General features: G+C 45.0%; 1 protein-coding gene across 2 annotated transcripts; it reads right to left on the reverse strand.

The window, feature by feature from the left end:
• Positions 1–1390: 1390 nt before the first annotated feature.
• Positions 1391–20571, reverse strand: Parp16 (poly(ADP-ribose) polymerase family member 16). Of its 2 annotated transcripts, none has more exons than XM_026384853.2 (7): positions 20538–20571; positions 19824–20124; positions 12817–12954; positions 9957–10163; positions 6332–6503; positions 4768–4909; positions 1391–2769 (listed from the first exon to the last, which is right to left on the reverse strand). In XM_026384853.2, exons 2-7 carry the CDS (start codon positions 19992–19994, stop codon positions 2634–2636), a joined length of 966 nt encoding a protein of 321 aa, XP_026240638.1. In that variant the 5' UTR covers positions 19995–20124; positions 20538–20571; the 3' UTR covers positions 1391–2633. The 2 variants fall into 2 exon arrangements, with proteins under 2 accessions (XP_026240638.1, XP_026240637.1); XM_026384852.2 differs by having other exon boundaries at positions 1391–2772.
• Between the last annotated feature and the right edge of the window lie 7155 nt (positions 20572–27726).

Genomic DNA, 27726 nt, shown 5'->3' on the forward strand with positions numbered 1-27726 from the left:
TTTTTAGTTGTACACAATACTTTTATTTATTTATTTATTTATTTATATGTGGTGCTGAGGATCGAAGCCAGGGCCTTGTACGTGCTAGACAAGCGTTCTATTGCTGAGCCACAACGCCAGCACCCCCAATTTTTTTTTTTTTTTTTTTTTTTGCGTGTGTGCTTGGGATTGAACCCAGGGCCTTGTGCATGCTAGGCAAGCACTCTACAAACTGAGCCACATCCCCAGCCTCCAGCCCTCTTTTCTGATTTCTGACACCTTGCTGTCTTGACTTCCTCCTGTTTTCTCTGGGCACTCCTGTTCTGCTCCTTTGCAGGCTCTCTGCTCTGTTAGACCATTAAAAAAATAAAAATAATAACAGCAGCAGTAGCCAATACATATCAGCTATTTTTCTGTGCTGGCCCTATCCTTTCAGTTCTTTTAACCCTCAAAATAATCCTGAATCCATTCTCCAACCACCAGCTTATAACATTCCTAAAAACAAAATCTCGTTTGCCTTGCTTAAAAACCTCCTAATGGCTTTCCCTGGCCTATAGTTCTTAGGTCTTTCAAGACCTGCCCCTACCTCACTCTCCAGCCAAATTTCTCACCCCCTTCTTTTTCTTCACTCTAGGACACAGCTAGGACCAAAGGGTGCTGTGTGTCCTGACCAAAGGGTGCTTTAGGTTCAGAAATTTCCCCTCTTCTCAGCTCACAACCCTCTACTTTTAGCTTCTCTAAGAACCGTAGGTCTTCACTTATGCTCTTCTCACTGCATTAAACACTCCTCCTCCTTTAGTCCAAACTGACACTAGTTGTGAGATGGACACTGACATCAGTCTGCCAGCCAGGTTTAACTCCCAGCTTGACCACTTCTCAGCCTTCTAACCTTGGGTAAACTCTGAGTCTTTAGCACCTTGTCTCTTGATGCAGCCTGCTGTGAAGACTAATGAGATCAGTACATGTAAGATGTGGTGCTACACGTATCATCTCCATGCTTCCTAATCCCAGACCATATTAGGGCTCCTTACCAAGTGTTTCCCAAAAACTCTTATAAAATCACATAATGCCAACCTCACTCCCAAAACATCCGTCCGTCTGCCCACCTTGCCAGACTGTCAGCTCCATGAGGGCAGGGGAATTTTTGATCCTGCTTGTATTCCTAGTGCCTGGTACACTGTAGGTGCTCTTATTGGGGTCAATGACAACAAATCCCACCTACTAGATATCCTGGTGATACACGCTCTCCAGCAAATGGTCACCTTGAACAAGGAAAGAGAGGATAAGATTTTTAACAACAGGGCATACACAGCCGACTCAGGCTCAGGCTGAAAGCAGCCACAAAGACAACTTAGTAATTAGGAAAATATCTTTATTATTTTTGAAATGTTTCAATAGTCAATGTAAAAACCATGACAGTGGCTTTTTCACAACTTTATAAATTGTAGAAAAATGATTCTTCCCCTTCTTTACAGCAATCTCACCCCCAAATTGAACAGGGCTCCATGACAGCTGAAACTCAGCAGGACAAAGGGAACAGACAATAGGACCAAGTCGGCTGCGGTTGTCCTGGCAGCGAGGCTCTTCCTACACTCTAAAGCCCTGGCTGAGTCCCAAAGACAATGACCCTCTGAAGGAGGCTCAAATCATGTGGATTTGTGACATGCTAAGTAGGCCTCTGTTTCCAAGGCCAGCAGCCCACCAATGGCCTGCAATGTGGCACTTGAGGCTGGCAGGCCACAATCAAGGCAGCTTTCTGAGAATAAGAACAGGAGCAAGCCTGAGGCTCAGATCCTTCACTCTAGGACACAGCTAGGAAAGAGGCTGTGTGTCCTGACCAAAGGGTGCTTTAGGTTCATAAATTTCCCCTCTTCTCAGCTCACAAAGACTACTTTGTCAAATAGCTATTTTAAAAAGTCAGAAAACAAACATTTGGTTCCATTTCAGCTATAAGCAACAGTTGGTAATTTTTAGAAATAGATGTCTTGAGTTGCTCAGGTTAAGTCTGAAATTTTTAAAAAATCGGGGCCCTGACTCCTTCCTTTTTCTTCCATGGTTTGTGGGGAGGGAGGTACAGCTGTAGCAGAAGGCTGTCTGTTGATTTGAGAAAACTGTTAAAATGTTTTGCACTCACATACAAGAACTGATGGAATCCAAAAACCATCCCACTGATTTTTATGAGAAACATGACTGTCCCTCTTGGGTGTCTCAAGCCAAAACAAGGCAACCGCCTCGTGATTTATAGTCCCCACTACACATGTTCCGCCTTCCAGAAGGCATGAGAGAAAGGGCCAACCTCCGCCAGGAATGATTGTAAACATACCACTGACAGCTTGGACACTTTGTTTTTAAATGCAGCAGGACTTTTTCCTTTGGCCCTGGCTGAAGAGCCAACTCCCTAGGTCTGTTCAGGAAGGAGCAGATGGGAGGGCTCCCTGAAAACTGTGAGTGAGGATCCAGGCGTCCCAACAGACTGGAGTGTGGCTGGGAGCATCATCAAAGGCAATCAGTACATTTATGGCATTTTAAAAATTGTCCTGTGACCCTCAACTAGTCCCCAGGCTTGACCTGGCCGGACATGAGGCACAGGAGGTAGGAAACAAGCTATCTTAAGGCACATGGTTGAAGTGGTCCCCATACCAGATCCAGAAAGATTATCTTTTAACGCGATTCCAAAAGTGTTGGAAAGCAGAGGAGTTGATGACACTCACTATGAGCAGCAGCAGCAGATACAGGAACATCATGACCATGAACCAATGGCTAGAAAACCAGGAGAGCTGGCTCGAAGTCCTGCTGAAGGGGAAAAGAGTGATGTTGGCAACAGGAAGGGAAAAAAAAAAACATTTTTAAAAAAGTGTATGCAACATGTTCTGGCTCAAAGAAGATGAAATGATGAATTTCATCCTCTGCATAGTTATGAAGTGAAGCTTCAGGATACTTTGCCCAAGAAATCTGGGGCTGTCTGCTCTGGCACCAACATGCCTTTCAACAGAACATTTTCTAAATGTACAAAGACAGCTATGCAGTGAGTTCACCCTGATCTTCCCTTTGTATGTTCTCTTTTTTACCTTTTATAACCCATCTTTTCTTAAGCAAGACTTTGGATTCTGTAAGAATGACTTAGCTCAGAGTATCTGCCCAGATGGTGGCAGGCCACTTAGCAAAAGCCTTTTTCCTTTTAGACACATACAGATATAAATCCGAGCTGGGAAATCCTCTTTGGCCCACTAGGAGGTGTTCTAAACCATCCAAGTATTCACTTAAGATACACTCCAGGAACTGTGGGAAAAGGATTGGATTTTTTTTTTTTTTTTGGCATATTGGGGATTGAACCTAGGGTGCTTTACTACTGAACTCCATTTCCATTTCTTTTTATTTTTAATTTTTTTTTACTTTGAGACAGGGTTTTATCAAGTTGCTGCAGCTGGTCCCAAACTTGCAATCCTCCTGCCTCTGCCTCCTAAATGAGCGGAATTATAGGCATGGGCCAAATGGAATATTAAATAGAAGTCAGATGTTTCTTTAAAACCAAAGAATATTGTTCCAAGACTTAGAAACCTTATACAGATTACCCAAATTTAGGTGGAGGCTGGATTTTACTTGCATATAAATTCTGGAAGCATGGAAAGCACTGGTATGCATAAGAAGCAGGACTTTAAAAATGACCCCTTTTCCTGCCAAACTAGTGCACCTGCTGCTGATATGCATGGGAAGCTCTACCATGGGCTCCAACATGCAAGGTCTCTAAGTGACCCCCAACCCTTAGAACCCTACAGATCCTCCCACCACCACACTAATGAAATGGGACTAGACATTCACCATAGTTCTTTTTTTTTTTTTTTTTTTAAAGAGAGTGAGAGAGGAGAGAGAGAGAGAATTTTTTCTTTAATATTTATTTTTTAGTTCTCGGCGGACACAACATCTTTGTTGGTATGTGGTGCTGAGGATCGAACCCGGGCCGCACGCATGCCAGGCAAGCTCGCTACCGCTTGAGCCACATCCCCAGCCCCTCACCATAGTTCTTCACAGCCAAAGGTCCTTATTTTTATTGTACTGGGGATTGAACTCAGAGGTGCTTAACCACTGAACCCCATCCCCAGTCCTTTTTTATATTTTATTTACAGACAGGATCTCACTGAGTTGCTTAGGGCCTCGATAAGTTGCTGAGACTAGCTTTGAACTTGTGATCCTCCTGCCTCAGCCTCCTGAGTTGCTGGGATTACAGGCATGCACCACCATGTCCAGCTAAGGGTTCATTTATTCTTTGAAGGGTTAGGGATAGTGCGTGTTAGTCAAGTGCTCTCCCACTGAGCCCCACCCCCAGCTTCAACACCTCATTTTGGAGATAAGGATAAAGCATCTCAGATCCATGGAGGGGCAGGCAGAGGGTCAACAACCATGGGGAAAAGTGACTGAGCTAGGCTGCACAGCTTCAGCCAGTGACCCTTTGCTGCCCTGCCTCAGCTTAAAACAGTGGGTTTCAGACCACAGTTATGGGCCTTGTGGCTAAGGGGTCACAAATTTGGCTTCATTCCATCCCTCATAGAAAGACCTATGTTTACAAATCTTCCTATCTTCTTCACTAGAACACATGGACCCTATTGCGTCAGGACCATATCTCCTCTGACTCGTATGCCCTCCTCACCATTTCTAGCTTAGTACTTTATGTATTTTACATAGAGTGGAGACCTAAGGCTGAAGGAAAGAAGCCCTGGTAAAGGTGAAACCATCCTCTGAATACAGCCTTTAGTTGGCCTCCTACCCTTCACCTAGGACCATGCTTCTTACCTCTTGGGCTGCTTCTGTGAATATACCAGAAGGTACTTCACTCGCAGGAGCTGGTTATTGGTGACCACAAAGTACTTAGGAGGGATGTCGCCCCCTTCGCTATGTTTGATTCTTGCTCTTCTTCTGTCTATCTCCTTGGAATCTGAATAAGGCAAGTAAAGCACAGTTTCACTGGAGCGGGGCAGGAGGGCAATTTACAATTAACTAAAGAAGCAAAGTAGAAATAGAAATGAGTCAAATCTCCCTATCCTGAGGAAGCAAGCCCCGGCGTGCTGAGGTATGAGCCTGTATGCATATGTGAAACGGAACTGAATCAGAGAATCTGGCAGGCAGGCAGGTGGTCAAATGGGGGGAAGAGAAAAGGAATAGGAAAATATAAAGAGATACAAGGAAGAAAAAATGTAGCTGAGTGGAAAAGCAGAGGGAAGCAGGAAATTAATAGCCACACCAAAAAAAAAAAAAAAAATTACTCTAGGCTGGGCAGAGGTCTTGATCTGAAACAAGGCCCTTAGTGGGTATTTTTAATAAAGCATGCTAGATTTGAGCTTCTTGGAATACTTTATTCCACCCTTCCTACCAAGACTATTTTAAAACTTTTTCCTTTAACCACATGAAAAGGTTTTAACAAAAAAAAAAAAAAAAAGAACAAAAACAGGGCCAAACTGTGTGTCAGCAGAGGCTGCAAAGTTTTATTTTGATGTTTAATGTCACCATTTGCAAACTTCCTAAGAATTACAAATGCAAACATTTGTGCCCTCTGGTTTGGGAGGTAGTATGGGACCTGGGCCTATTCCTCAGGATTCCAGTTGTTTTATATTAGAGGCCAGAACAGTCAGTTTTCTGAATTCTCCTCTTCTTAGTAAAACTGGCAGGCCAGTTGTGGAGACTGGACTGACAGTTCTATGACTCTTCTGCCTTGAAGGAAGAGAACACAGCAGGGGGCAAAGGGCATGCAGTTTGAGGGACACATCAGGGCAGTGAAGATGAGGCAGCCAGCTAGTCATCTGCTTCCTGGAGAACCCAGGACTTGCTCCCTGTGGCCTCAGTTGTCCCTCACACCCTCTGGGGCTCCAGCACACACCAGGGTAGATCAGAGGACCTGGACCCAATGTTCTTAGCTCTAGGTTAGCAGATATTTGTTGAACGTCAAGTATATACCAGACTCTCTGCTGACACCAGATGCCCAAGAATAAATAAGACCTAGATCAATTCTTAGGGAGCCCGTATTCTCACCTTACATTCAGTTCTTTGTCAGATCTTGCCTCCTTCCCAGAGCTTTCCCTGGCCACTTGGACCTGCAATGATTGCTCCTTTCTCTGAGTTGCCTTATCAGTCCCCTCATCTGGCCCTCCCTACCTCCAACCTGTGGTAAGTGATCTTTCCCAGTGTGTGTTCAAAACCTAAGAAGGCTTTTCCCTCCTAGAAGGCAGGCCCCCTGAACTGCTCAAGACCCAGCCCATCCCTTAGCATGCGATTGGTGCTCTACCCAACAGCTGGGCCAACAAGAAGAGCCTATTACCCCAACAAAGGTCTGCAGCCAGGTCTGGACCACGTGCTCACTCACCCTTCTTCTTGGTTTGGCACTTGACATCTGGATGGTCAATGACTTCACACACGGCCACACAGCTAAGGATGGGGCCAAGGAGGCTGTGCTGCCACCCATGGCCATGGGGGCTGTAAATGAGGGCCAGGCTCAAGTCACTTGTGAGGTAGGTCCCCTCTCCAAACAAGGATGTCTGGAATGGTAGAGGCCAACAAAAAAGAAATACACACTGGTGAATGTAGAGTTGGCACAGCAACAGGGCACTGGTCTTTCTTCAATACAGTTGTAAACACAAGATGTTCTCCATAGGGTATATTACTAAACACATTTCCACCTGATCATAGTTTTACTGGTTGTGGATTTGGTCACCTAGCCTGGAAAACTAGCAGTTCCTTGTAGTTAAGGTCCAAACAGACCTTGGTTTAAATCCTCTAACAAGCTGGCAAGTTATATAAACTCTCTGTGCCTCAGTTTCTGTGTTCACAGATGGTGATAATAGTGCCTCCTTTATAAGGTAATAGGTGATTATTAAATGATATAACATACAGCAAACATGGAGCAGGACACCTGGCATATGAGAAATGGTGGTGACAATGTAAGGAGGGTACTCTACCACAGACTCTTCTATTACAGTGGGTATAGTGATTCCTGTTACATGACTGCATAAACAGGGTTACACTGCTGGACTTGCAAAGCCAAGTCACACCCTTATGTGCAGGAGGAAGTCACACCTGAGAGAGGCTAATCTGAGTCACTACTTGGAAAAGAAACAAGTCTCTCAGAACTGAGGGAAGAAATAAGGGAAGTAAACATGAAGGGCAGAGTAAGTTTTACTCTTTTGTGTTGGTGTTAACTAAGAAAATTGTGTCCAAGAGTCTAGGAGGCAGCTCCCTGGCAGTGGGTGCTAATTTGTACCCTCCATAAGGAAGCACAGCAGGCAAGACTCCTGCAAGTGAAGATACAAATCCTTTGCCTCTGATAGACATCACTAATCTACCACGATGGCCGATATAACAATATCTATCATGGCACTTATTCATACTACTCAGGATCCTTCTCATAATATCCCAGGTGGCTGTGGACCAAGGGATGGCCTTTGTTATTCGAACTGAAACTCCACTGCCATCCATGAGCCACAGTAGGATATCTTAAGATGATGAGTGGACGTGAAGAGCTCACTCATGTATATCCTATGCTCTAGAATTCAGAAATATCCTATTCAGTTGCACCAGGCTGCCACTTTCTAAGCCTGGTAAATGAAGCGTAGGGGAAATATAAACCTTGGTACAGCCTTTGGGAGCTCCTTGCCATATTAGGCAGTGTTCCCCATGTCTCAAAAGCTGACATGGGGGCTGGGGATGTGGCTCAAGCGGTAGCGCGCCCGTCTGGCATGCGTGCGACCCGGGTTCGATCCTCAGCACCACATACCAACAAAGATGTTGTGTCCGCCGAGAACTAAAAAATAAATAAAATTCTCTCTCTCTCTCTCTCTTTCTCTCTCCTCTCTCACTCTCTCTTTAAAAAAAAAAAAAAAAAAAAAAGCTGACATGGACCTTCTCCAGGGACACTGGACACCCTCTGATCTGACCCCACATCAGTTCTCTATTTACATCTGCCACGTGTTTGCCCTTCTCAAGACCTGAAAATCTTGTGAAAGGTGGTTAGGAGTAGAGGTGCACAAGAATGAAAAGCTTGGGATTTCTCTGCCATGAAAATAAGCCTCATCTGGCACATGGGCTTCTTTAAGCAAGTTCCTCGCTAAAAATCCAAGTAGGCGGGACCAAAGGGGATTTAGTTTACCAAGGGACTCTTTTAAGACACCTCTAAACAGCAAACTCCCTAAGGATACTGAAATGAAAGTTGGGTATAAAGACTATGACCTGCAGGCAGCTTCCCCAGGCTGGCCCCAGTGTAAAGCCGAGGCCTTAGATTCCAGTAGCCTGGCCATAATAATAAACCAAGAGCCAGTGTAAACAAACCCGTCATCTTCAGAAAAACCCAACAGCACTAATCAGATGCAGCAGGACTGGGAAATATCTTCACAGCCTCGGGGCTGCATCAGCCTCAAATGAGCCCAACCTCATGGAGCCAGCTCCTCAAAGACAAGGCAGATGCTGCCACAATGGGGAGGAGCCCACACCCTCCAACCACCCCAGATGCCCTCTCCAATAGCCTATAAAAGCATCTACTGCTTCCTTGGCACAAAGTACATGTAGAAGCCTTTGTATAATAAACTCTTCTAATTCTCTCCTGTGCCACAAGGAAAGTAACAGAGGTCTGTTCTACAGATGAGGAAACTGAGGCTCAGAAGGCTTAAGTCAATTTGCCCAGGGACACAGAGCTGTCAAGTCTGTTTAGCTCCAGGGCCTGTCTGTAACCTTCTTCCTACACCTTAGTGAGGGGTAAAGTAAGTACCAGGAGAGAAGGGGTGGTTGACACTGTTTTAACTCCTAAAAATGGGAGGAAAGCAGCTTGAAGAGAGAGGAAAAGGACCTCTCTTGGCACATTGTGACATACCCCCTCATTTTTTCCCAGGGCTGACACTATTAAAGTGTCCCCTAGGAATACACTTCTCAAACTTCAGTGTCTTATCAATCACCTGGGGATCTTTTTAAAGCATAGATTCTAATCAGGTAGGCTGAGGTGAGTCCAAGATTCCATATTTCCAATAGGCTCCCAGGTAACACAGATGCTGTCTGTGGGGGCGTCACATTGAGTAGCTAGGGCTGGTCACAGGCTAGGATCACTGGAGGGTTTTTAAAGTATACTGACAGCTGGCAAAATGGTGCATGCCTATAATCCCAGTGGCTCAGAAGGCTGAGGCAGAAGGATTTTGAGTTCAAAGCCAGCCTCAGCAAAAGTGAGGCATTAAGCAACTCAGTGAGACCCTGTCTCTAAATAAAACACAAAATAAGAGTGGGGATGTGGCTCAGTGTTCAAGTGACCCTGAGTTCAAACACCAGTACCCAAAAATCTATTAATTAATTAATTAATTAATTAAAATAAATAAAAAGAATGGGGAATGTAACTTAATGGTAGTGTCCCTGGGTTCAATCCCCAGTCCAAAAAATAAATAATAAATTATGCTGATGTTTAGGTCCCACTCCCAGAACCTGATTTAATTGGACTGGGATGCAGCCATGCATTGGGGTTTTTTTTTTTAAACTTTTTCTGATCTGTTCCTTTTTTTTTTTTTTTTTTCAAAGAGAGAGAGAGAGAATTTTTTAATATTTATTTTTTAGTTTTCGGCAGACACAACATCTTTGTTTGTATGTGGTGCTGAGGATGGAACCCAGGACGCACGCATGCCAGGCGAGCGCACTACCACTTGAGCCACATCCCCAGCCCCCATTGGGAATTTATAAAGCTCCAAATGATATAGATATGCAGCCAAGGCTGAGAGCCATGGATGCTTTTCAAACTGTAATCAGCATAGGAATCAGGCAGGCTAAGGATGAGCCCAAGATTCTGTATTTTCTCAGGCTCCCAGGTGATGCCATGAATACTGGTCTGCAGCCCACACTCTGGGTATCAAGGCCTTAGTAAACTTATCCATCCCCACACCACTCTCCCCCAACAAACCCCCAGGGTTCTGGCACACACATCCCCATGCTCCCCCATGTCAGAGGGTACCCCCTGGGCCCACCTTGTTCAGATGGCAGTGCAGGCCATTGTGGATGATGGAATGGAAGTTCTCTAGGCGGCTACCATGGAAGGCGTAGATTAGGTCTCGTTCTCCTTTGGTCTCATAAAATTTGGTGTTGGCTGGGTCAAAGTATTCAATTTCAAATAGGAAGTCTGGGGCAGGGACAGGCGTGTGAGGGGCACCAGTCAGCCGCTGGATCTTTTCAAACTTGAAAACATGAAGAAAGTCACAATTTTATTTAGGAAGCTGGTAAAATGTGCTGCAAAAATGGGCCAGGCACAGTGGCACACACCTGTAATCCCAGCAATTTAGGAGGCTACGGCAGGAGAATCTAAAGTTTGAGGCCAGCCTCAGCAACTTAGTGAGACCCTGTCACAAAATAAAAACTAAAAAGGGATGAGGATATATCTCAGTGGTAAAATGCCCCTGGATTCAATCCCCAGTCCCCTCACCCTCCACCAAAACTTGTGCTGTAAAAATGGCCTCCTAAAACCTGGAGCTTGACCCCTATGAGCTCCTATATCATGAGGACAGAGACATTAATTTATAAGCAAGCTCAGAGCTTACAGCTCAATGCTTGCTTTCCTCTGATAATATTTTTCCCTATCGTAGGCTGAGAAGCACAAACTGCTCCTTCTAACCAGAGGACATTCTAATGTCTCTAACTTATTCCTTCTATATCCTCTGTTCATCTTTACAATATCTCATGAGCTAGAAAGGAGAGATAAATTGCAAAAATAGCCACAAATTTTTCCTTTTACCCTTGTCTGTACACCCCTTTGTAATGTGACTTTGTAGACATGGAATCTACTTCTCCACCCCTTGGATCTGGGCATGGCCACATGATTTGCTTTGGCAATGGGACCATAATATACATATGTCAGATTTAAAGGGCTTGACCCCCTTTGTTTGCTGCTGGAGATCCTTCCGTCTAGTTCAGGCTGGACTCCTGTGGGGGTCAGAGCCTCACAGAGAAAGGCCCCAACCACTACAGTCAACCTAGCTAAAGCCCCAGAAATATAAGCAAGGTTACCCTAGGCCAACCAGCTCCAGTCAAGCCCATCCTACTCAAAAGAGCCTGTTATGGTTTGGATGCGAGTTGTCCTTCAAAAGCTCATGTAAACTCTTCTGCTCTAAAATTGTGCTGGTCAGGTCCTTCAGTCACAGCAGCAAAAAAGCTAACTAAAATAGAACCCAACCAACCCACAGAATCATAAGAGACAATCAGTGTTTCTCATTTTATTGGTTAAAGCTGATAAATTTAGGGAATGGTTTGTTATTCAGCAAAAGCTAATTGATACAGAAAGGTAAGCTCTTTTCTCAAGGAGGATAATCCTTTCCAGGGTACAGACTTCAACCTATACTAGTTTTCAAATAGTAGACAACAGACTAAAGCCAATCTGTAGCAAAGTTTTCCTGGGTTATCAATGATTGAGAAAAAGAAGGGAAATATAATGAATATATTTATAATAACGTAAAGTTGCCATGATCCTTCCTTTGGAAGAACTGTCCTTTCTTCTGAAATCAAGACCTTTGTAAGTAATTTAATACTTACAATACTTTAATACTTATCTTTTTATAAAATGATAATACACAGTAGACTAACATCCTTACTCAGGAAAAATAAAAAGCTAATAATTCTGGGTTTTTAACACCCCACATTTTAATGGAAATTTAATAATAAATTGAGAAACCATTGCCATATCTACTTTAACTGCAGTACATAACCTTTAGTAGGTGCTTTATGACCATACAAGGTGTAAATAAACAAATGCACCTCTCAGTTCAACAGATGACAAGAGTAAAACCCAGGAATTAGCAGCCCAACCTGGCCCTGAATGATCTCCTGACTCCCTCTCCAGGGTTCTTTATGTTATTTTACCATTCAATACAGATGGATGTCCCTTAAATGCCAGAACCAAGGTACCAAATTCTATGTCAGTTAGGGAAGTTTGTAAAATGGAATGCTCTCAAATTGAAATTGATTAATTATGTGAATAACAGTACAGATAAACTAGTGCTGCCCCTCAGAGGAAACAACACCAGGTCAGGAATCAGGTTCTACACTCTGGACCTTGTCATTCCAGCCAGTCTCTGGGAGACCCCAAACAGGCAAAGAAAACCAAATGATAGAATGTCTGACCTGTGCCAGAAACTGTGCTGTGGGGTGACAGACTTTGGGTCATTGCCCTGCTTTGAGGTAACTATTAAATTCTCACCTTGCAAATGGAGGAGAGGAGATTCAGTAATTGATTGAAGTAGGACTAGAGCCCAGAAATGACATTTTCCACTACTTGTGGCCCGTTTCCTGACAACTGGACTAAGCCCATGTTTCTTAAGGTGTGATCAGGGTCCATCCTTATCAGAATCACCTGCAGTGCTTCTTAAATAGAGTCATACCCAACATTCACTGAGTCCTTAATATGTTCTCTTAGGCACTGCTCTTAAGTGTAAAAATCCATTTACATGGTCAGTTTCCCGACGGAATTATGCAATTATTATACCCACTTTACAGATGAGTAAATAGAAATGCTGAAATGTACCCAGCAACCTAATCAAGATCACAGAGATATGATGTACAAGGCAGAATTCAGCTGTGAACTGCTACTGTTACAAAGTTCCTGGGCCCAATGCCAGATACCACAGAATCACAATCTCTAGGGTAAAGTCCAGGAATCTGCATTTTTTTTTACCGCCCCACCTCCAATTTATTCAGTAAAAGGACAAGGCACGAAATCTGCACTTTCAACAAGCTGCCCAGGCCATTCTGGGGCCCAGAGATATCCCAAAGTCACTGGACTCATGCTATCCCACAACCTTCAGCCCTAGGAATCTGTGATCCTTCGGATCAAAGCCTCACCTCTGCCTTCCCTGCACTGTGGATTGTCAGGACCTTTGAGGATAAAATCCAGCTCACCAGGTCCCAGGCCCATTGGTCTTCGTCTTCGGGGGATTGCAGAAGTTCCTTGAGGTTAGGTAACTTGCTGGCATCTGCAAGCTGAAGTAAAGGAAATCTCCATTAGTAAGGATGCTGGACAAAATGATAATCAGGGGCCCTCTAGTGGTAATACAGGCCCAATTCACTCATTCCATATCAAAGAATTTCCTAAAAGCCAGGGAAATTCACAGGCCTACCATTCCTTTTCCAAAGAACACCAAACTCTGAAAGCTCTGAACTCTAAAAGTTTTTTTTTCTCCCTTCCTTTTTTTTTTTTTTTTTGTGTGTGGGTGTGTGTGTGTGCAAGTATGAAACCAGAGGCACTCCACCACTAAGCTACATCCCAGCCCTTTTCAATTTTGAGACAGGGTCTCATCTTGCTAAATTGCCCAGGCTGGCCTTGAACTTGCAATTATCCTGCCTCAGTCTCCAGAGACACTGGGATTACAGGTATGTGCCACCAAGCCTACAAGTTTTTTTCCAAAATACTCATTGGTACAAATCCTGACCTGAGCTAATGTTAGGTTTGTTCAGTATATATATGTATTTTAGTTGTCAATGGACCTTTATTTTTTGTATATGGTGTTGGGAATTGAACTTGGTGCCTCACACATGCTAGGCAAGCACTCTACCACTGAGCTACAACCCCAGCCCTGTTCAATCTTTATGCTGTATACAAGCATTGCATTTTGCTGCAGGAATATTAATGCATCTGAGGATAGATGGTGCCCTGCTGCAGGTGATACTAAACACATGTGAGTAAAGGGTGAGCAAAGCCTCCTCCCTTCAGTATGAAAATCAGCTGGTGCTAATTCTATGTCTTATTTATGGCCCTGCTTCACTCCCAGCCTTTGTGGTCCTAGCGTAGGGGCCCTTGAACATCTACTCCATGCTGCAGGTGAGGGAAGTATTAGAAAGGCTTCAAAAAGACCCTCAGTGGGGAAGGGGGTCAGAAAGCTAAATAATTGTGACTGAAAAGTATTCATTGTCATAACAAAGATGTTGCAGAACAACCACATGACTGTAATCTCAGCTACTGTGGAGGCTGAGGCAGGAGGATAACAAGTTTCATGCCAGCCTGGTCAATACAGTGAGACCTGTCTCAAAACAAAAATTTTTTCAATGGGCTGAAGATGTAGCTCAACGGTGGAGCTCTTGCCTAGCATATGTGAGGCCCTGGGTTCAATCCCCAGTACTGGGGGTGGTGGAGAGCACTAAAGGGACAAGGCAAGTCTTGTTGGGTAAAAGGTGGGGGAGAGCTGGGGTTAAGTCAGGACCTCTTCTCAGAGGAGGTGCTTGTGGTCTGGCCCTCTTCCTGTGCTACCACTCAGCCCAGCATCTCCTGTGGTCTTCTTTTATGTTCCTGATCCACACCTGTTATCCCAGAATCATAGCTGAGTCATCTCAGTTGTCCACATTACTCCTGTTCCCAAATTCCATCTGTGAGCCACACCCCTTACCCACAGTGCAGACCTAGGCACAGGTGTGTAATGGTGGTCCCTTCACCTTCTAAATACAGCCCTCATTGCTCTAAGGCTTTTTTTTTCTTTTTTTTTTTCTTTGCTCCCCCTCTCCCCCTCCCTAACAAGATTAGGGAGACAATGTTATCTTTTCTTCCCCTAGTTAATTGCAGGTGCACACAGCCACTTCAGGAAGGAGATGCCAGCTGAGGATCAGGAAAATGAGTATCTCCCAAATTAACAAGTGAATCCTATCATGCCATCAAGGCACCCTGGGACCCCCTACCAGAACACACCTGGAATATAACCCTTGAAGAGCTCCTTTAAAACCTCTCTGTCCCTCCTGATCCGGAGTCACAACCTTTGGGACAGGAGTCCCTATGTTTCTCCTTTGCTAGCAAAGCAATAAAAATTCTTTTTCTGGGGCTGGGGATGTGGCTCAAGCTGTAGTGTGCTCCCCTGGCATGCGTAGGCCCAGGTTCAATCCTCAGCACCACATACAAACAAAGATGTTGTGTCCACCAAAAACTAAAATAAATATTAAAAATTCTGTCTGTCTGTCTCTCTCTCTCTCTCTTAAAAAAATTCTTTTTCCTATTTCTTAAAACTGTGTTCTTATTATTAAGTTGGCATTGATTGGCATTGGGGACAGGAACCCTATTACACAGGAAGCCCCACACAAAGAATTCAACTAGCCAGACCCCCTTCAGGAATTCAGTTCAGAAGTGGAAGACACCCCTCGGAACTCCCCCTGCTGGACCCAGGACTCTTCAGAGCTCCATTATGGGGCCAATCCTATATGAGCCCTCCTACTGCCACCTGCCCAGTCAGGGTCCCCACTGTGTACTGCCCTCCTGGTCCCCCACTGGCCCACACTCTTTAACACCTCATCTGACCTCCTTTCTGTTCCTTTTCAATTGTCATGTTGCTCCAACAAGTCTAAGGACCTTTTAAGACCAAACCACAAATAAGGTTGCCAGATAAAACACAATCTGCCCAATTAAGTGTATGTTTCAGATTTTTTAAAAAATAATTTACTGTAATAGAATGGATCTCACTATGTTGCTCAGACTGGTATTGAACTCTTGGGCTCAAACAATCTTCCCACCTCAGCCTCCCAAGTACCTGAGGTTATTGGCATATACCACAATGCTACCTGCTAAAAACTTTTTAGTATAAATATAATTTATGCAATACTTGGATCATACTTATACTAAGAAAATTACTTGTTGCTCAAAATTAAATTTAATTAAGTGGCCTATATTTTTATCTACTAAATAGTAACATATCCTTAATAAGGCCCTTGGGAATCTGGTCTGGCCTCTCCATCTATCAGTGCCTCCTGCCACCAACCGCCCCCCCCAACGCCAAATTACGATTTTTCTTCGTACTTCTGCTGATGCCTGTCAAGGTACTGCACTCAGTCTTCATGGCCAACCTAAAGTCACCTCCCCTATAAAGCCTGCCCTGATCACCTACTACCTCTGGACTTAACAATTATGGCAGAGTCTCAAGTTGGTAACTTGACCCTCTGGGGCAACCTCAAATCTGCTAGGACAACCACATCTCACTTTTCCTGGAGCCCCAGCAGCCATGCAAGAATCTGGCACAAAGTTCAAAACACAACAATAACAGCTATTTGTTGAGCCTTTGCCATGTGCCAGGCACAGGGCTCAATACTGTGCACACACTGTCTCATTTATTCTCACAATAACCTATCTTAAAGGTGAAATTGAGGCTTGGAGCACTGAGCACCTCATAGCACACCTCACACAGCTATTCAGTGGCAGGGCAAGGACATATGAAGCCAGGTGGTCTTACTCCAGAGTTCATTCTAATCATGATACATACTCTCCTACCAAATGAATGGGAAAATTCAGTAATAGCCTAAATATTTTAGCCCAAAGGAGCAATCAGGTAAACTTTAAGAAGCTGCTTGGGAGCCTAATCCTGCATGTTGCTGGGATTCTCACTCCGCTTCCCAATTAATACAATAAGATGTGGCTGCCTATGCCTAAGGCCTGTCAAAGGTAGGGAGAACGATGTTATGTGTAGTATGGGACAGAGGTAAGAGACAGAAAATCTCCATGCAGGCAAGAATTTTGATCTACAGTTCATGACAATGAAAGGCATCTGTCCAGGGCTGGGAATGTGGCTCAAGCGGTAGCGCGCTCGCCTGCCATGCGTGCGACCCGGGTTCGATCCTCAGCACCACATAAAAACAAAGATGTTGTGTCCTCCGAGAACTAAAAAATAAATATTAAAAAAAAAAGAAAAAGAAAGGCATCTGTCCACAACTGGATGGAGCAGAACGAGCATTCAGGAGGAAAGAGGCATCTCTGGGGACTCAGAAAAGGTAAACAGAAGAGTTTAGAGAGCAGGCAGGATGGGAGTAGACCAACAGTGATGGCCAAGATTTTGAGGCTGAACAGAGAGCACTCCAGATGGTGGGGGGGGAGCATAGCAGACAGGCAGAAAAGTGAGTAGACAGGCACACAAAGGTAGGTTCAGAGCTCAAATGCACCCAGGGTCAGAGAGGTGAAAAAAATGTGTAAGGGGAAGTCTGGGAAACAGTGGTGAGGCCTGATGACTAGAATCCCCGGCCTTACAAAGGGCCCAACCACAAACTTCCAGCTGTAGCTAGAGGACAAGTTTCACCAAGGCCTTGCAACCTTGGATTTTTCTATTCTAAAAAGAAATCAGCAAACTGGATTTTTGTTTGTTTGTTTTAATTTCCCAATGCTAGAGAACAAACAAAACTGCCCACAGACCACACCTCTGCAGCCTCTGCTACAGGGAGTAAGGAAGGATCCAACCGGAGAGAAGACTGGAGGAGGCCTGACTGGTGGGCAGAGCTGACAGCCACAGGAGTTTAAGAAGCAGAAGTCTCTGGAACCAGCAGGGGTCAATGAAGAAGAGAGAGGACCAATGAGCTGGAAAGAGGCAACTCAACCTTCTGGCTTTGAGCAGGTGACAGGAAAGCCCGGGAGACACTTTGCAACCATCCAGATCATAGGCTCTAGGGAGGAGGCTCAGGAATTTGTTGTCCTAATGTGGCCACAGGTGATTCTTACCACAGAGGAAAAGTTGGAGCTATTCAAGTACAGATGATAGGCAATGTCCTCAAAGTGTTTGGTAGCAGGAAAGAACGAACAACTGAAAAAAAATATTTGTCTACAAAGGGGCCAGAAGTTATAGTTATTAGGCATGGGTAGAGGTGCTGAAAAGGAAATGAACCAAATATTCGTTGAAAATGAAAAAAGGTTACCAGCCTCCATGACCTTATTAGAGCAACATGGCCCCAAAATGGAAGTTGGGAATAGGGTAAGCCAGATACACTGCTTTCCAGATTTTGTTATATGTGCATGAAGTGCCCCAGGATCTTACTAAAATGCAGATCCCGGGGCTGGAGGTGTGGCTCAGTTGTAGGACACACACCTAGCATTCCTGAGAACCCGGGTTCAATTCCTGGCACTGAAAAACCAAAAACAAAAGTTCACCTTTGAGTCAGATACAGGTTCGAATGTCAAATCCTCCGGATCATTTCAATAACACATGTGACATGTGGCATGCCCCCAGAGGTGATGCCTTTTTCTAGGAAACAGCCGATTCCAGCCATGCCTACAGACTGCCAAGAATCTGCAGTGCCTCTCCCATGCTAGGCAAGCACTCAACCACTGAGCTATTCTCCCAACAATGGTGCCCAGTAAGGAAGATAGTAATAGAACTGGATGGTTAGAGTCTGCCAGTGGCTCTAGACAGAAAGGGTGACTGAATGGGACTGGCACAATGAGGGACAATCTGTCCCTATAAAGGAGGCAACTGAGACTACTTAAGTTGCTGATGGTGTCTTGACGATTTATAGAAATTGGGGAAAGGTATGTCCCAAACGGAGAGCAACTGATACCTTTGAAGAGGGGAGTGGAATAGGGTGAGCTCTATCAGGCGCACTTGTACTTTACTGGTATCATTTGGAATTTTTTTGTTTTTAAGGTACTTAGGATTAAACCCAGGGGTGCACCACTGAACCAAACCCCCGCCCCTTTTTATTTTCCGACAGTATATTGCTAAATTGCCCAGGCTGGCCTCTCACTTGTAATCCTTCTGCCTTGGCCTCCTGATTAGCTAGGATTGAAATCATGTGCCACTATGCCCAGTCATTTGTATTTTTTATAATGAGAATATATTCAAACACTACTCACATAGTTAATATTTTTTGGTGTGGTACTGGGGATCTAACCCATAAAAATAAAATTTTAAACAGCATGAACAAATCAAACCAACACACAGCTTCCTCTACAAGTATCCCACATTCATTAAATAAACCCAATTTGATTTGCCAAGCAGACCTTCGGCAGAAGACAATATGTTTGAGCATTCTAGCCTATTTGGAGGTATGTTTCTTGATGATATGCAACTAAATTGTGGGACATCATCTCCAGTGAGTTTGGTCCCTCTAATCTTAACCTCTCCCCCACACCACCTAAACAGGTTTCCCTCTCACCCTGCCACCACACTGCTCTTTCAGAAATGCACCTTGCCAATGGACCTCAACAATGCTCTGCCCTCCCAAGAACAACAATCTACACATGCAGTGTAGATTTTTGCATTTATATTCACAAATTATGACACCGACCTATAATTTTCTTTCCTAGTATCAGCCTTAACAGATTTTGTATCTAGACTATTTTTCAAAAAAGCTAGTCTCTTTTTCAATACTTTGGGAAGATAGATATAGAACTGGAAATGCTTATTCCCTCAGTGATTGGTAGAACTCACCAATGAAGCCAACTAGGCCCCAGAGTTTTCTTTGAGGGAAAATCTTTGACTACTAATTCAATGCCTTTAATGATTATAGGCCATTTTATATTTTATCAAATCATCTGATGAGTTGTACCTTTCTAGGAAACTCCAAAGATTTGGACTACAAAGATAACTGATAAATGGAATGCTGATCCTAAGGTGAACTCTGCAAGAAATTAAATACCCTGTGACTCATCAGAAAAATAACAGCTCACATGTGCACTATGTGTTACAGTTTATAAATGTACTGCCCATATATTACTTCATCTTAAGATAAAAGTCTGGGTGGCTTTGGGGACTTTGGGTCTAATTATTTGCAAAGGGATGGGTAACTTCCTATTTAATCAGAACAGCTGATTCAGATCAACAGCCCATTGCTAGTCAGGCTAACAAATTTTGTGGAGGGCTATGCAACTATTAAATTTCTCACTTAACTCCTTACGGATCACTTGTCATTGACACGAGGAAGCAGTCATCAAGTGATTGGGAGTGTGTCAAAGGGTGTTAAGAGTGTTTTTGCCTGGTGGAAACCTTCCCTCGGGCCAGGCTGGGAATAGAAAGTCTAGGGTGGCATGTGTACTAACACGGGTGGAGTCGCCACTGCCTTGGTGCACAGGCCACTTGGCCCAGTACGCAGTGGGCAGCGCCCGGACAGAGCACACTCACCAGGGCCTCGAAGTCCTTACAGTTGTGGCGAGTATAGGAGGCGGGGAAGGGCCGAAGCACCGAATCGCGCTTGTAGCTCTGCAGCGCAGAGGCGAAGAAGCTGCACCGGAGGTCAGCGGCCAGCACGTCGCGGCCGGCCGCCTCCTTGGCCGCCGCCCTGCAGGGCTGCATCCCAGGTCGCGGCGCGTTGCCGGGGGAAACGCACAGGTCAGAGGCGAAGGCCCAGCCTGCGGTCAGCAAAAGACCGGAGCGCGGGGACAACGGGCCGTCGGGGGCCGGGGTTCCCAGGCCTGAGGAGCAGCTAGGCAGAGAGGCGAGATGACAGGGGTGAGAACGTGCTGACGAGCGTCCTCTATGGGGCGCTTGCTGCAGAGCAGACAGGACGGCTGAGGAAAGACCCAGCAGAGACCAGCTCAGCACCAGGGATAATGGGGCCGGGGATCCCAGGCCCGGGGAGGGGCTATGACAGCGATGAAATGACAACGGCGGGAACGCGCCGACACGTGTTATCCGCAGGGGCTGACCTAGTGGGGACAGCCCCCGGGGGTCGACCGGCAGAGACGGGGAGCCGCGCGTGCCTCCCAGCCCTGCCTCCCCCCGCGCCGCCGAAGCCCGCTGCTCGCCCCGCTGCCCGCGGCGCCGCCTGCACTCGCCCAGCAGCGCACGCCGCTCTCCGTGCCCGCCCGCCCTATGGGCTCCGGCGCCCGGGCCTACCTCCCCTCCCCGCCGCCGCGCTCCCACGCTGCTCCGCGTTCCTCCCAGCTCAGCCGAGGGCCCGCCCCTTCCCGCGCCAGTCCCTCCTCCGCGCAGGTTGTGCCCGCCCACTCCGACCCGGAGCGTCGCGGTTAACAGGGGCGCGGCCGCCGGAATGTGACGGGCGAAGTCGTCCAAGCAGCTGCGAGTGGTCTTCACTGCGGCCTCTAGTAGGAACTGACCTCAGGCTAGCTCTTGACCCGCCCCAGGACTTGACTTTGTCCGAGTTTAGCAGGCCGAGCCTGCCGGTCTCACCTTGGGGAACTCTTATTTCCTGCTGTGTCCCTCTTGGGTTATTTGCCTCCAAAACGGACTGGCTGCACAAAATGAGCCATTTACACCCAGAGAAACGGAGGCTCAGAGTAGTGCAATGCTTAAGATGACATAGCCAGGGGTTGGGGTTGTGGCTCAATGATAGAGCGCTTGCTTGACATGTGTGGCACTGGGTTCGATTCTCAGCACCGCATGTAAATAAATAAATTAAAAAATAATTAAAAGATCCATCGACAACTAAAATATATGTTTTTTTAAATGCCATAGACAGACCAAAAGACCTTCCACTGCATTTCAGCCTCCAGAATTCTCTGGGTTGCTTGTGTCTGGCCTCATATGCCCCAAGATCCTTCTTTGGAGGGCTCTCTGACAGGGAGTCTGGGGAAAGAAGAAATGGAAGCAGAGGAAAATAGTAAACTAACTCTACAGAAAGGAGAAGAGGAGACTCCCTTTGAAGCCAGATTTAAAGTTAAGGTAGTCAGTGTAGTTAGGTAAATCGGGTCTAATACTGAGTGAAATCTAAAATGGAGGCCAAGCTGGGAATGACTCAGGGAAAACAGGACCATTCATGGAATGTTAATGAAGTTCCCAAGAGGCCCTAGGCCAAAGTCCACCTGGAAGAAGTATTAATGAATAGCCCCCAGCAGATTTGAAGATAGCCCATCACAAAGAAGTGATAATGAAGTCCTTCCTGCTCAGACCACTTCTTTGGCCCACCTGTGTCCCACCCCTCAGGCCTTCCAACCTACATTCCATCACTGAAAGAACTATAAAAAGGGGAGACAACTGCACTTCCACGGATTCCACCTTCTGGGTCCCCTTCTTCCTCTGGGAGAAGTCTTTTCTGCTGTCCTTTAATAAACTCCTAATCTAATAAACTCCTAATCTCTACTCTGGCCTTGCCTCGGCATGCTTCTTTGGTGTTATTCTTCAACATCGGGGAAGCAAGGACTCGTCACCGGTCAACAGCGGTAACACCTTTCCCTGCTCAGAACCTCATTAGTGAAAACACCACATTTTGTCATCGTGGTCAAGTGGAAATTTAAACACAAGACATTGCTGGATTCCTAGATTAAAAAAAAAAAAAAAAAAGACCTATAACTCCCCGCACTCACAACAACCTTCACAGGATCCTCTAAGTGAGAAATTTCCTCTCTTTGGCAGTGGCAGGAACGCTGAAGTCTGAGGTCAAAGAAGAGATGGTCCATGCCATTCCATGACTTTAGGAAGCAGAATGGGACCAGACTCCTAAATACCACAGTGCTGGGACCAGACAGTAGGAAGAGGCTACTCCCAGAAATCAACATCACATCTTGAAAAAGCAGCCTCTACCTCAGAGCAAAGCGTGTCCAAGGAAGGGGACGTGACCCTTGTCCTTGGAAAGACCCACAGAGCACTCCTAGGCAAATTCCTACCCTGCTGAGCTGTTTATCTACAAATAACAGGAGAGATCTTTGGAGCCAGGTGTCTCTGACTCAGGCTAGGTGAGGACCCATACCAACCCCTAGCAACCACCAATCAGCATGAGACAGGAAAAATACCTGGGATGCCAGATGACCCTCCTAGGAGTATATGGTGGTTGATAACAAGTTGGGAAACCATGTAGTTCAGCACGTACTCCCCTAACTAATCAGTTCAAACAACGAATCCCCCTCTTGTACTAACCAATCACCCTTACCCAACTTGTTCCCAGCAGTGAATGTGCTTGAAAAACCAGCCTCTACCTCAGAGCAAAGGCTGTCCAAGGAAGGGACACAACCTTTGTCCTTGGAAAGACCCACAGAGCACCCCTAGGCACATTCCCACACTGCTAAGTTGTTTATCTACAAATAACAAGAGAGATCTGCTGCACCAGGTGTCCCTGACTCAGTCAGGCTAAGTGGGGACCCATAGCAACCCCCTAGCAGTCACCAATCAGCATGAGACAGGGAAATACCTGGGATGCCAGATGACCCTCCCAGTAGTTTATGGTGTTGGGAAACCGCGTAGTTCAGCACGAACACCCCTCTTGGCTTAAACCAATCAGTTCAAATGAATCCCCCTCTTGTAGTAACCAATCAGCCCTACCCAATTTGTTCCCGCCAGTGAATGTGCTAATCATGTTTTAGAGTTGTTATTTGATTTCCCCGCAGTATGTGATGATTTGCTAAGAGATGCTATGATGTAATGTAAGAGGGGTCCGGCGGAGCGTCGGAGGGAGAGACCACACAAGGACTTACTCCATGCAATTGGCAAAAGGGGATTTATTGGGGATCCATTCCAGCGCGCTGGGGCTCCGTGCTTACTCAAGAAGGGAGAGCAGCCCAGAGCCCAGAACGGAGGTCAGGTGGAGCTTAAGTACACTTTTTGGAGAGGGTGGTGGGCTTTGCATACATCAGAACAAATCATCATGAGGCGCGGGGAAATTGAACAACAACTCTGAGACGTGATTGGCAGGAACAGGTCGGGCGAGGGTGATTGGTCATTCATAATCGGGTTACACATTCAAACTGATTGGTTCGGGCCCTGTGAGGAACTGCACAGGGCCCTAGGCTAAATGGCCAGTAGGGTGTTGTTTTAACTATCTCAGGAATTCCAAGTTCTGGGTGTAACAGAGGAACTTAATAATACCTAATCTTTTACATTCAAGCTTTCCAGCTTAGAAACTTTACCCTTTCAGTATGTGGGGGTCCCTACCTTCTCCAAAGAATGTATAAAACTGCTGCAAACCCTGGGCTCGGGGCCTCTCAGCATCACTAGTTGCTGTGTGTGCGCGGAGGACCAAACTAGCTCTCAATAAACACCTCTTTGCTGCTTACATCGATCTTGGTCTCTGGTGGTCATTTGGGGGTCCCGAATTCGAGCATAACAATCTCTGGTTGTTGTGAGGCCTGGACTGTTGAGAACTACCAAAAGGTGTCTGAGAGCCTTATTGTTAGGTGGGAGCTCAGGGACACCAAGATGGCAGAGGCAGAGTGTAAGAAGCATTCGCTGAGGACAAGACAGACCAATTGTGTTCCTGTTTAGGATAAGTCCCATTACCGTGACAATTCCTGCCACTGAGAACTTATCACCATGACAACTCCCACCACAAGTTCAGAATTTTAAAATGACCAATGGGGGTAAAATGGGCAGTATTCTAATTAGGTTTTCTGAAGTAACCGATGGAGAGACGGATTGGAAAATATTCTAATCAGGTATCATAAGATCACCGGTGGGAAAAAATGGATTAAGGTCCTCAATCAGGTCCGTTTAGAGAAGCTACTGCTTCACAGCTCAGCATATAAAATACTAATTTCCAGAGCACGGCTAGACGCTCTCTCTTCCTCAGCCCACTCCCCTCAACCTTGCAGAGGGCTACTTTCACCTTTGCCTTCAATAAATCTGTACTTTGCCTGTTACTTGTGTGTCTTGCTCAATTCTTTGTACAGAACACCAAGGACCTGGACTTTGACTGGCCATCCTAATAGTAACATTATGACCTCAAATAGGGCAACTAGTGCCCAAAAGTCCTGGAGGTCTCATGGAACCCAGGAACTCTAAGGTTACTGGAGCTGCTGGGCAGAAGACATGAGAACTCTATCATTCCACTTCTTCACTTGTAAACATAAGACAAAAACACTTATTACCTCCTTGACCTCAAGTATTGTTGGTTACATGAATAAATGAAATTTGTTTTTCTGAATAGATTTTCTCACACTTGAAATGAGAATCAAGTGACAATACCATGTCCCAGAGGATGTGGAAGGGCCTTTGAGGAGATCTAGAGAGCAATCTAGCATATCTAGTTGCATATCACTCTGGGTTTATTTGTGTGTGTGTGTGTGTGTGTGTGTGTGTGTGTGTGTGTCAGTCATTAGGAATCCATGCATGCTGGGCAAGTGCTCTTCCACTGGGCTATGCTACTAGACCTAAATTTTAAAAATATTATTTTCTTGGTAATTGCATTAGAGCTTACCATATACATGTTATCAGAGTCAGCTTCAGATTTATACTAATTTAATTCCAGTCCTATAGCACTCTATTCCCTCCCCCCTCTTCTTTATTTTTTTATTTTTTGTACTGATGATTAACCCCTGGCGTTCTTATACTGCTGAACTATATATAGTTCTTTTTTTTTTTTTTCTTAATAGAAAGGGTCTCACTTAGTTGCTGAAGTTCTCACTGAATAGTTGAGGCTGGCCTTGAACCTTCAATCCTCTTGCCTCAGCCTCCTGAGTCTCTGGGATTACAGGTGTGTGCCACTGTACCCTGTTCCTCCCCACTCTTTTTTCAAACCTGGTGCCGTGGAGCACACCTGTAATTCCAGTGGCTTGGGAAGTAGAGGCAGGAGGATTTTGAGTTCAAAGCCAGCCTCAGCAATTTAGCAAGTTCTAAGCAACTCAGTGAAATTCTGTCTCTACTAAAATACAAAATAAGGCTAGGGATGTGGCTCAGTGGTCAAGTGCCCCTGAGTTCAATCCCGGTACCTGCTCCAAAAAAAAGATCTTTTTTGATATGGACACAATATCTTTATTGATTTTCATGTGGTGCCCACGTGTGCAAGGCAAGCGCTCTACTGCTGAGCTACAACCCCAGCCCCTACTTTCCCCACTTTGTAGCACTATTGTTTTACAGATTATGTCCATAAATGTTACCAATCCAACAACACATTATTACTTCATATAATTTTTTAATGAAACTGAAGAAGAGCAAGTATATATTTACCATTTTGTTATATTAATCCTATTTATTTGGGGGGGGGGGTACTAGGGTTGAATTCAAGGGCACTTAACCACTAAGCCACATCCCTGACCCTATTTTATTTAGAGACAGAGTCTACCTGCTGAGTTGCTTAGGGCTTCATTAAGATGCTGAGGCTGGCTTTGAACTCATGATCCTCCTGCCTCAGAGTCACTACGATTACAGGCGTGCACCAACATGACCATCTCGTTTGCTATTTTTTAGTGCTGGATGTTGTACTACACAGGGTGTTGTTCATGCTAAGCATTCACACTACTACTCAATTACACCTTGAGCCCCTACTTGTTATTTTATACAATTGGTTTTTAAATCAGTTAAAAGAAGAAAGGAGGAAGCTGGGGGTGTAGCTCAATGGTAGAGTGTTTGCCTAACATGAGCCAGACCCTGAGTTTGATGCCCTTCATTGCAAAAGAGGAAAAGAGGAAGGAGAACAAATGTAAGTTAATATTGACATACAATTTATATAATTACCTTTACTGATGCTTTTTTTTTTTTAAAGTAGACTCAGACTACCATCTGAGGTCACTTGCTTTTGCTTTTAACCTGATGAACTTCCTTGCTGTTTCTTTTTTCTTTTTTCTTTTGCTGGGAATTGAACCCAGGGATTCTCAAGTACTAGGCAAGTGCTATACCATTGATCTACACCCCCAGCCATTTTAGTATTTCTTGAATGGTGGCTCTTGGTTTTGTTGATCTGAAAATTCTCTTCATTTCTGAAAAAGAGATCTGCTGAATATACAATTCTGGTTGGCAGGGTTTTTTTCTTGGGGGGTTGGGGGTTCTTTGAGTACTGCTGGTATGTGATGCCACCATCCTCTGGCCTTCATTGTTTCTGCTGTCAATTTCATCTGGCTGCTTTTTTGTTGTTGTTGTTATACCAGGGATTGAACCCAGGGGCACTTAATCACTGAGCCACATCCCAGCTCCCTCACCCTTTTTTTTTTTTTTTTTAAACAGTGTCTCACTAAGTTGTTTAGAACCTGGCTAAATTACTCTGGTTTACTTTGAATTTGCAATCCTCCTCCTGCCTCAGCCTCCCAAAACACTGAGATTACAGTCATGCACCACAATCCTGGCCTGGCTTTCAGAATTTTTATCATAATGTGTCTGTCTGTGACTCTCTTTGCATTTATTCTACTTGGAGTTCATTGGGCTTCTTGGAAGTATAGATGATTATTTTTTGTTAAATTTTAGATTTTTGCAAGTATTTTTTTCTTCTAAGATTTTTTTTCTGTTCCCTTTTCTCCCTCTTTCTGTTACTCCCATTACACATATATTGGTATACTTAATGGTGTCCCACATGTTTTTGAGGTTCTGTTGATTTTTCTTGTTTTCTTTTTGATTTTTGGATTACACAATCTCTATCAATCTTCCAGGACTGGCAGTTCACATCTATAATCCCAGCTACTCTGGAGTCTGAGGCAGGAGAATTGTAAATTTGAGACCAGCTTGGGCAACTAGCAAGACTGTCTCCAAAAAGTACAATTACTTTTTCTTTTTTCTTTATTTGTGGTGCTGGGGATCAGACTCAGCCTTACACATGCTAAACAAGGGCTCTACCACTGAGCTACATTCCCAGTCTTCAAAATAATATTCCAAAAAGGGCTGGGAATGTAGCTCAGAGGTAGACCACTTGCCTGGCATGTATCTGCTGAGGGCCATTACCAAGTAGGTATGACGCATCGTAATCCTTGCCAGTGTACCCCATGTTAATTTGCTGCGACCTTGCTTGTGTGCTTTAGTAAGATGACCCTGCTCAAGGTGATCGAGGGTGGATCCAGGTTTGAGGAAGTATCCTGCAGGTTTGAGGAAGTATCCCGGTCCTTGGGTTTAAGGCGTTTCCCGGTTTAAGAATATGGGTTTTAGGGAAGTTGAGGTTGAAGATTATTGCTGCTGGGATTAGGGTGTTCCTGCAGCTTGTTGAGTTCTCGTGAGATTAAAATGGGATTTGGAAAAAGCCTCGTGGAGTAGGATTTGGGATCGGACATATTGGAATTGCCCCTGAACGTGTGTGGAGGCTGGTGTGAGATCGGAATAAAGAATTGCTGTTTGAACCTACAAAGCTGTGTGGTGGCTCGTGATTCTGTGCCAAACCGAGACTTTGGCACTTGGCTTTTGGCATGTATCAATCCCCAGTACTGCAAATAATAATAAT

Source organism: Urocitellus parryii, chromosome 6 (genome assembly GCF_045843805.1).
Source record: "Urocitellus parryii isolate mUroPar1 chromosome 6, mUroPar1.hap1, whole genome shotgun sequence".
Classification (NCBI taxonomy): domain Eukaryota; kingdom Metazoa; phylum Chordata; class Mammalia; order Rodentia; family Sciuridae; genus Urocitellus; species Urocitellus parryii.

Coding starts and splice junctions, on each gene's coding strand:
- Parp16 (XM_026384852.2), bottom strand. CDS start 19,994: ATGCAGCCCTGCAGGGCGGCGGCCAAGGAGGCGGCCGGCCGCGACGTG. Junction 12,955..19,823: donor GTAAGGACTTCGAGGCCCTG/GTGAGTGTGCTC, acceptor CCTTTACTTCAG/CTTGCAGATGCCAGCAAGTT. Junction 10,164..12,816: donor ACAGTGCAGGGAAGGCAGAG/GTGAGGCTTTGA, acceptor CATGTTTTCAAG/TTTGAAAAGATCCAGCGGCT.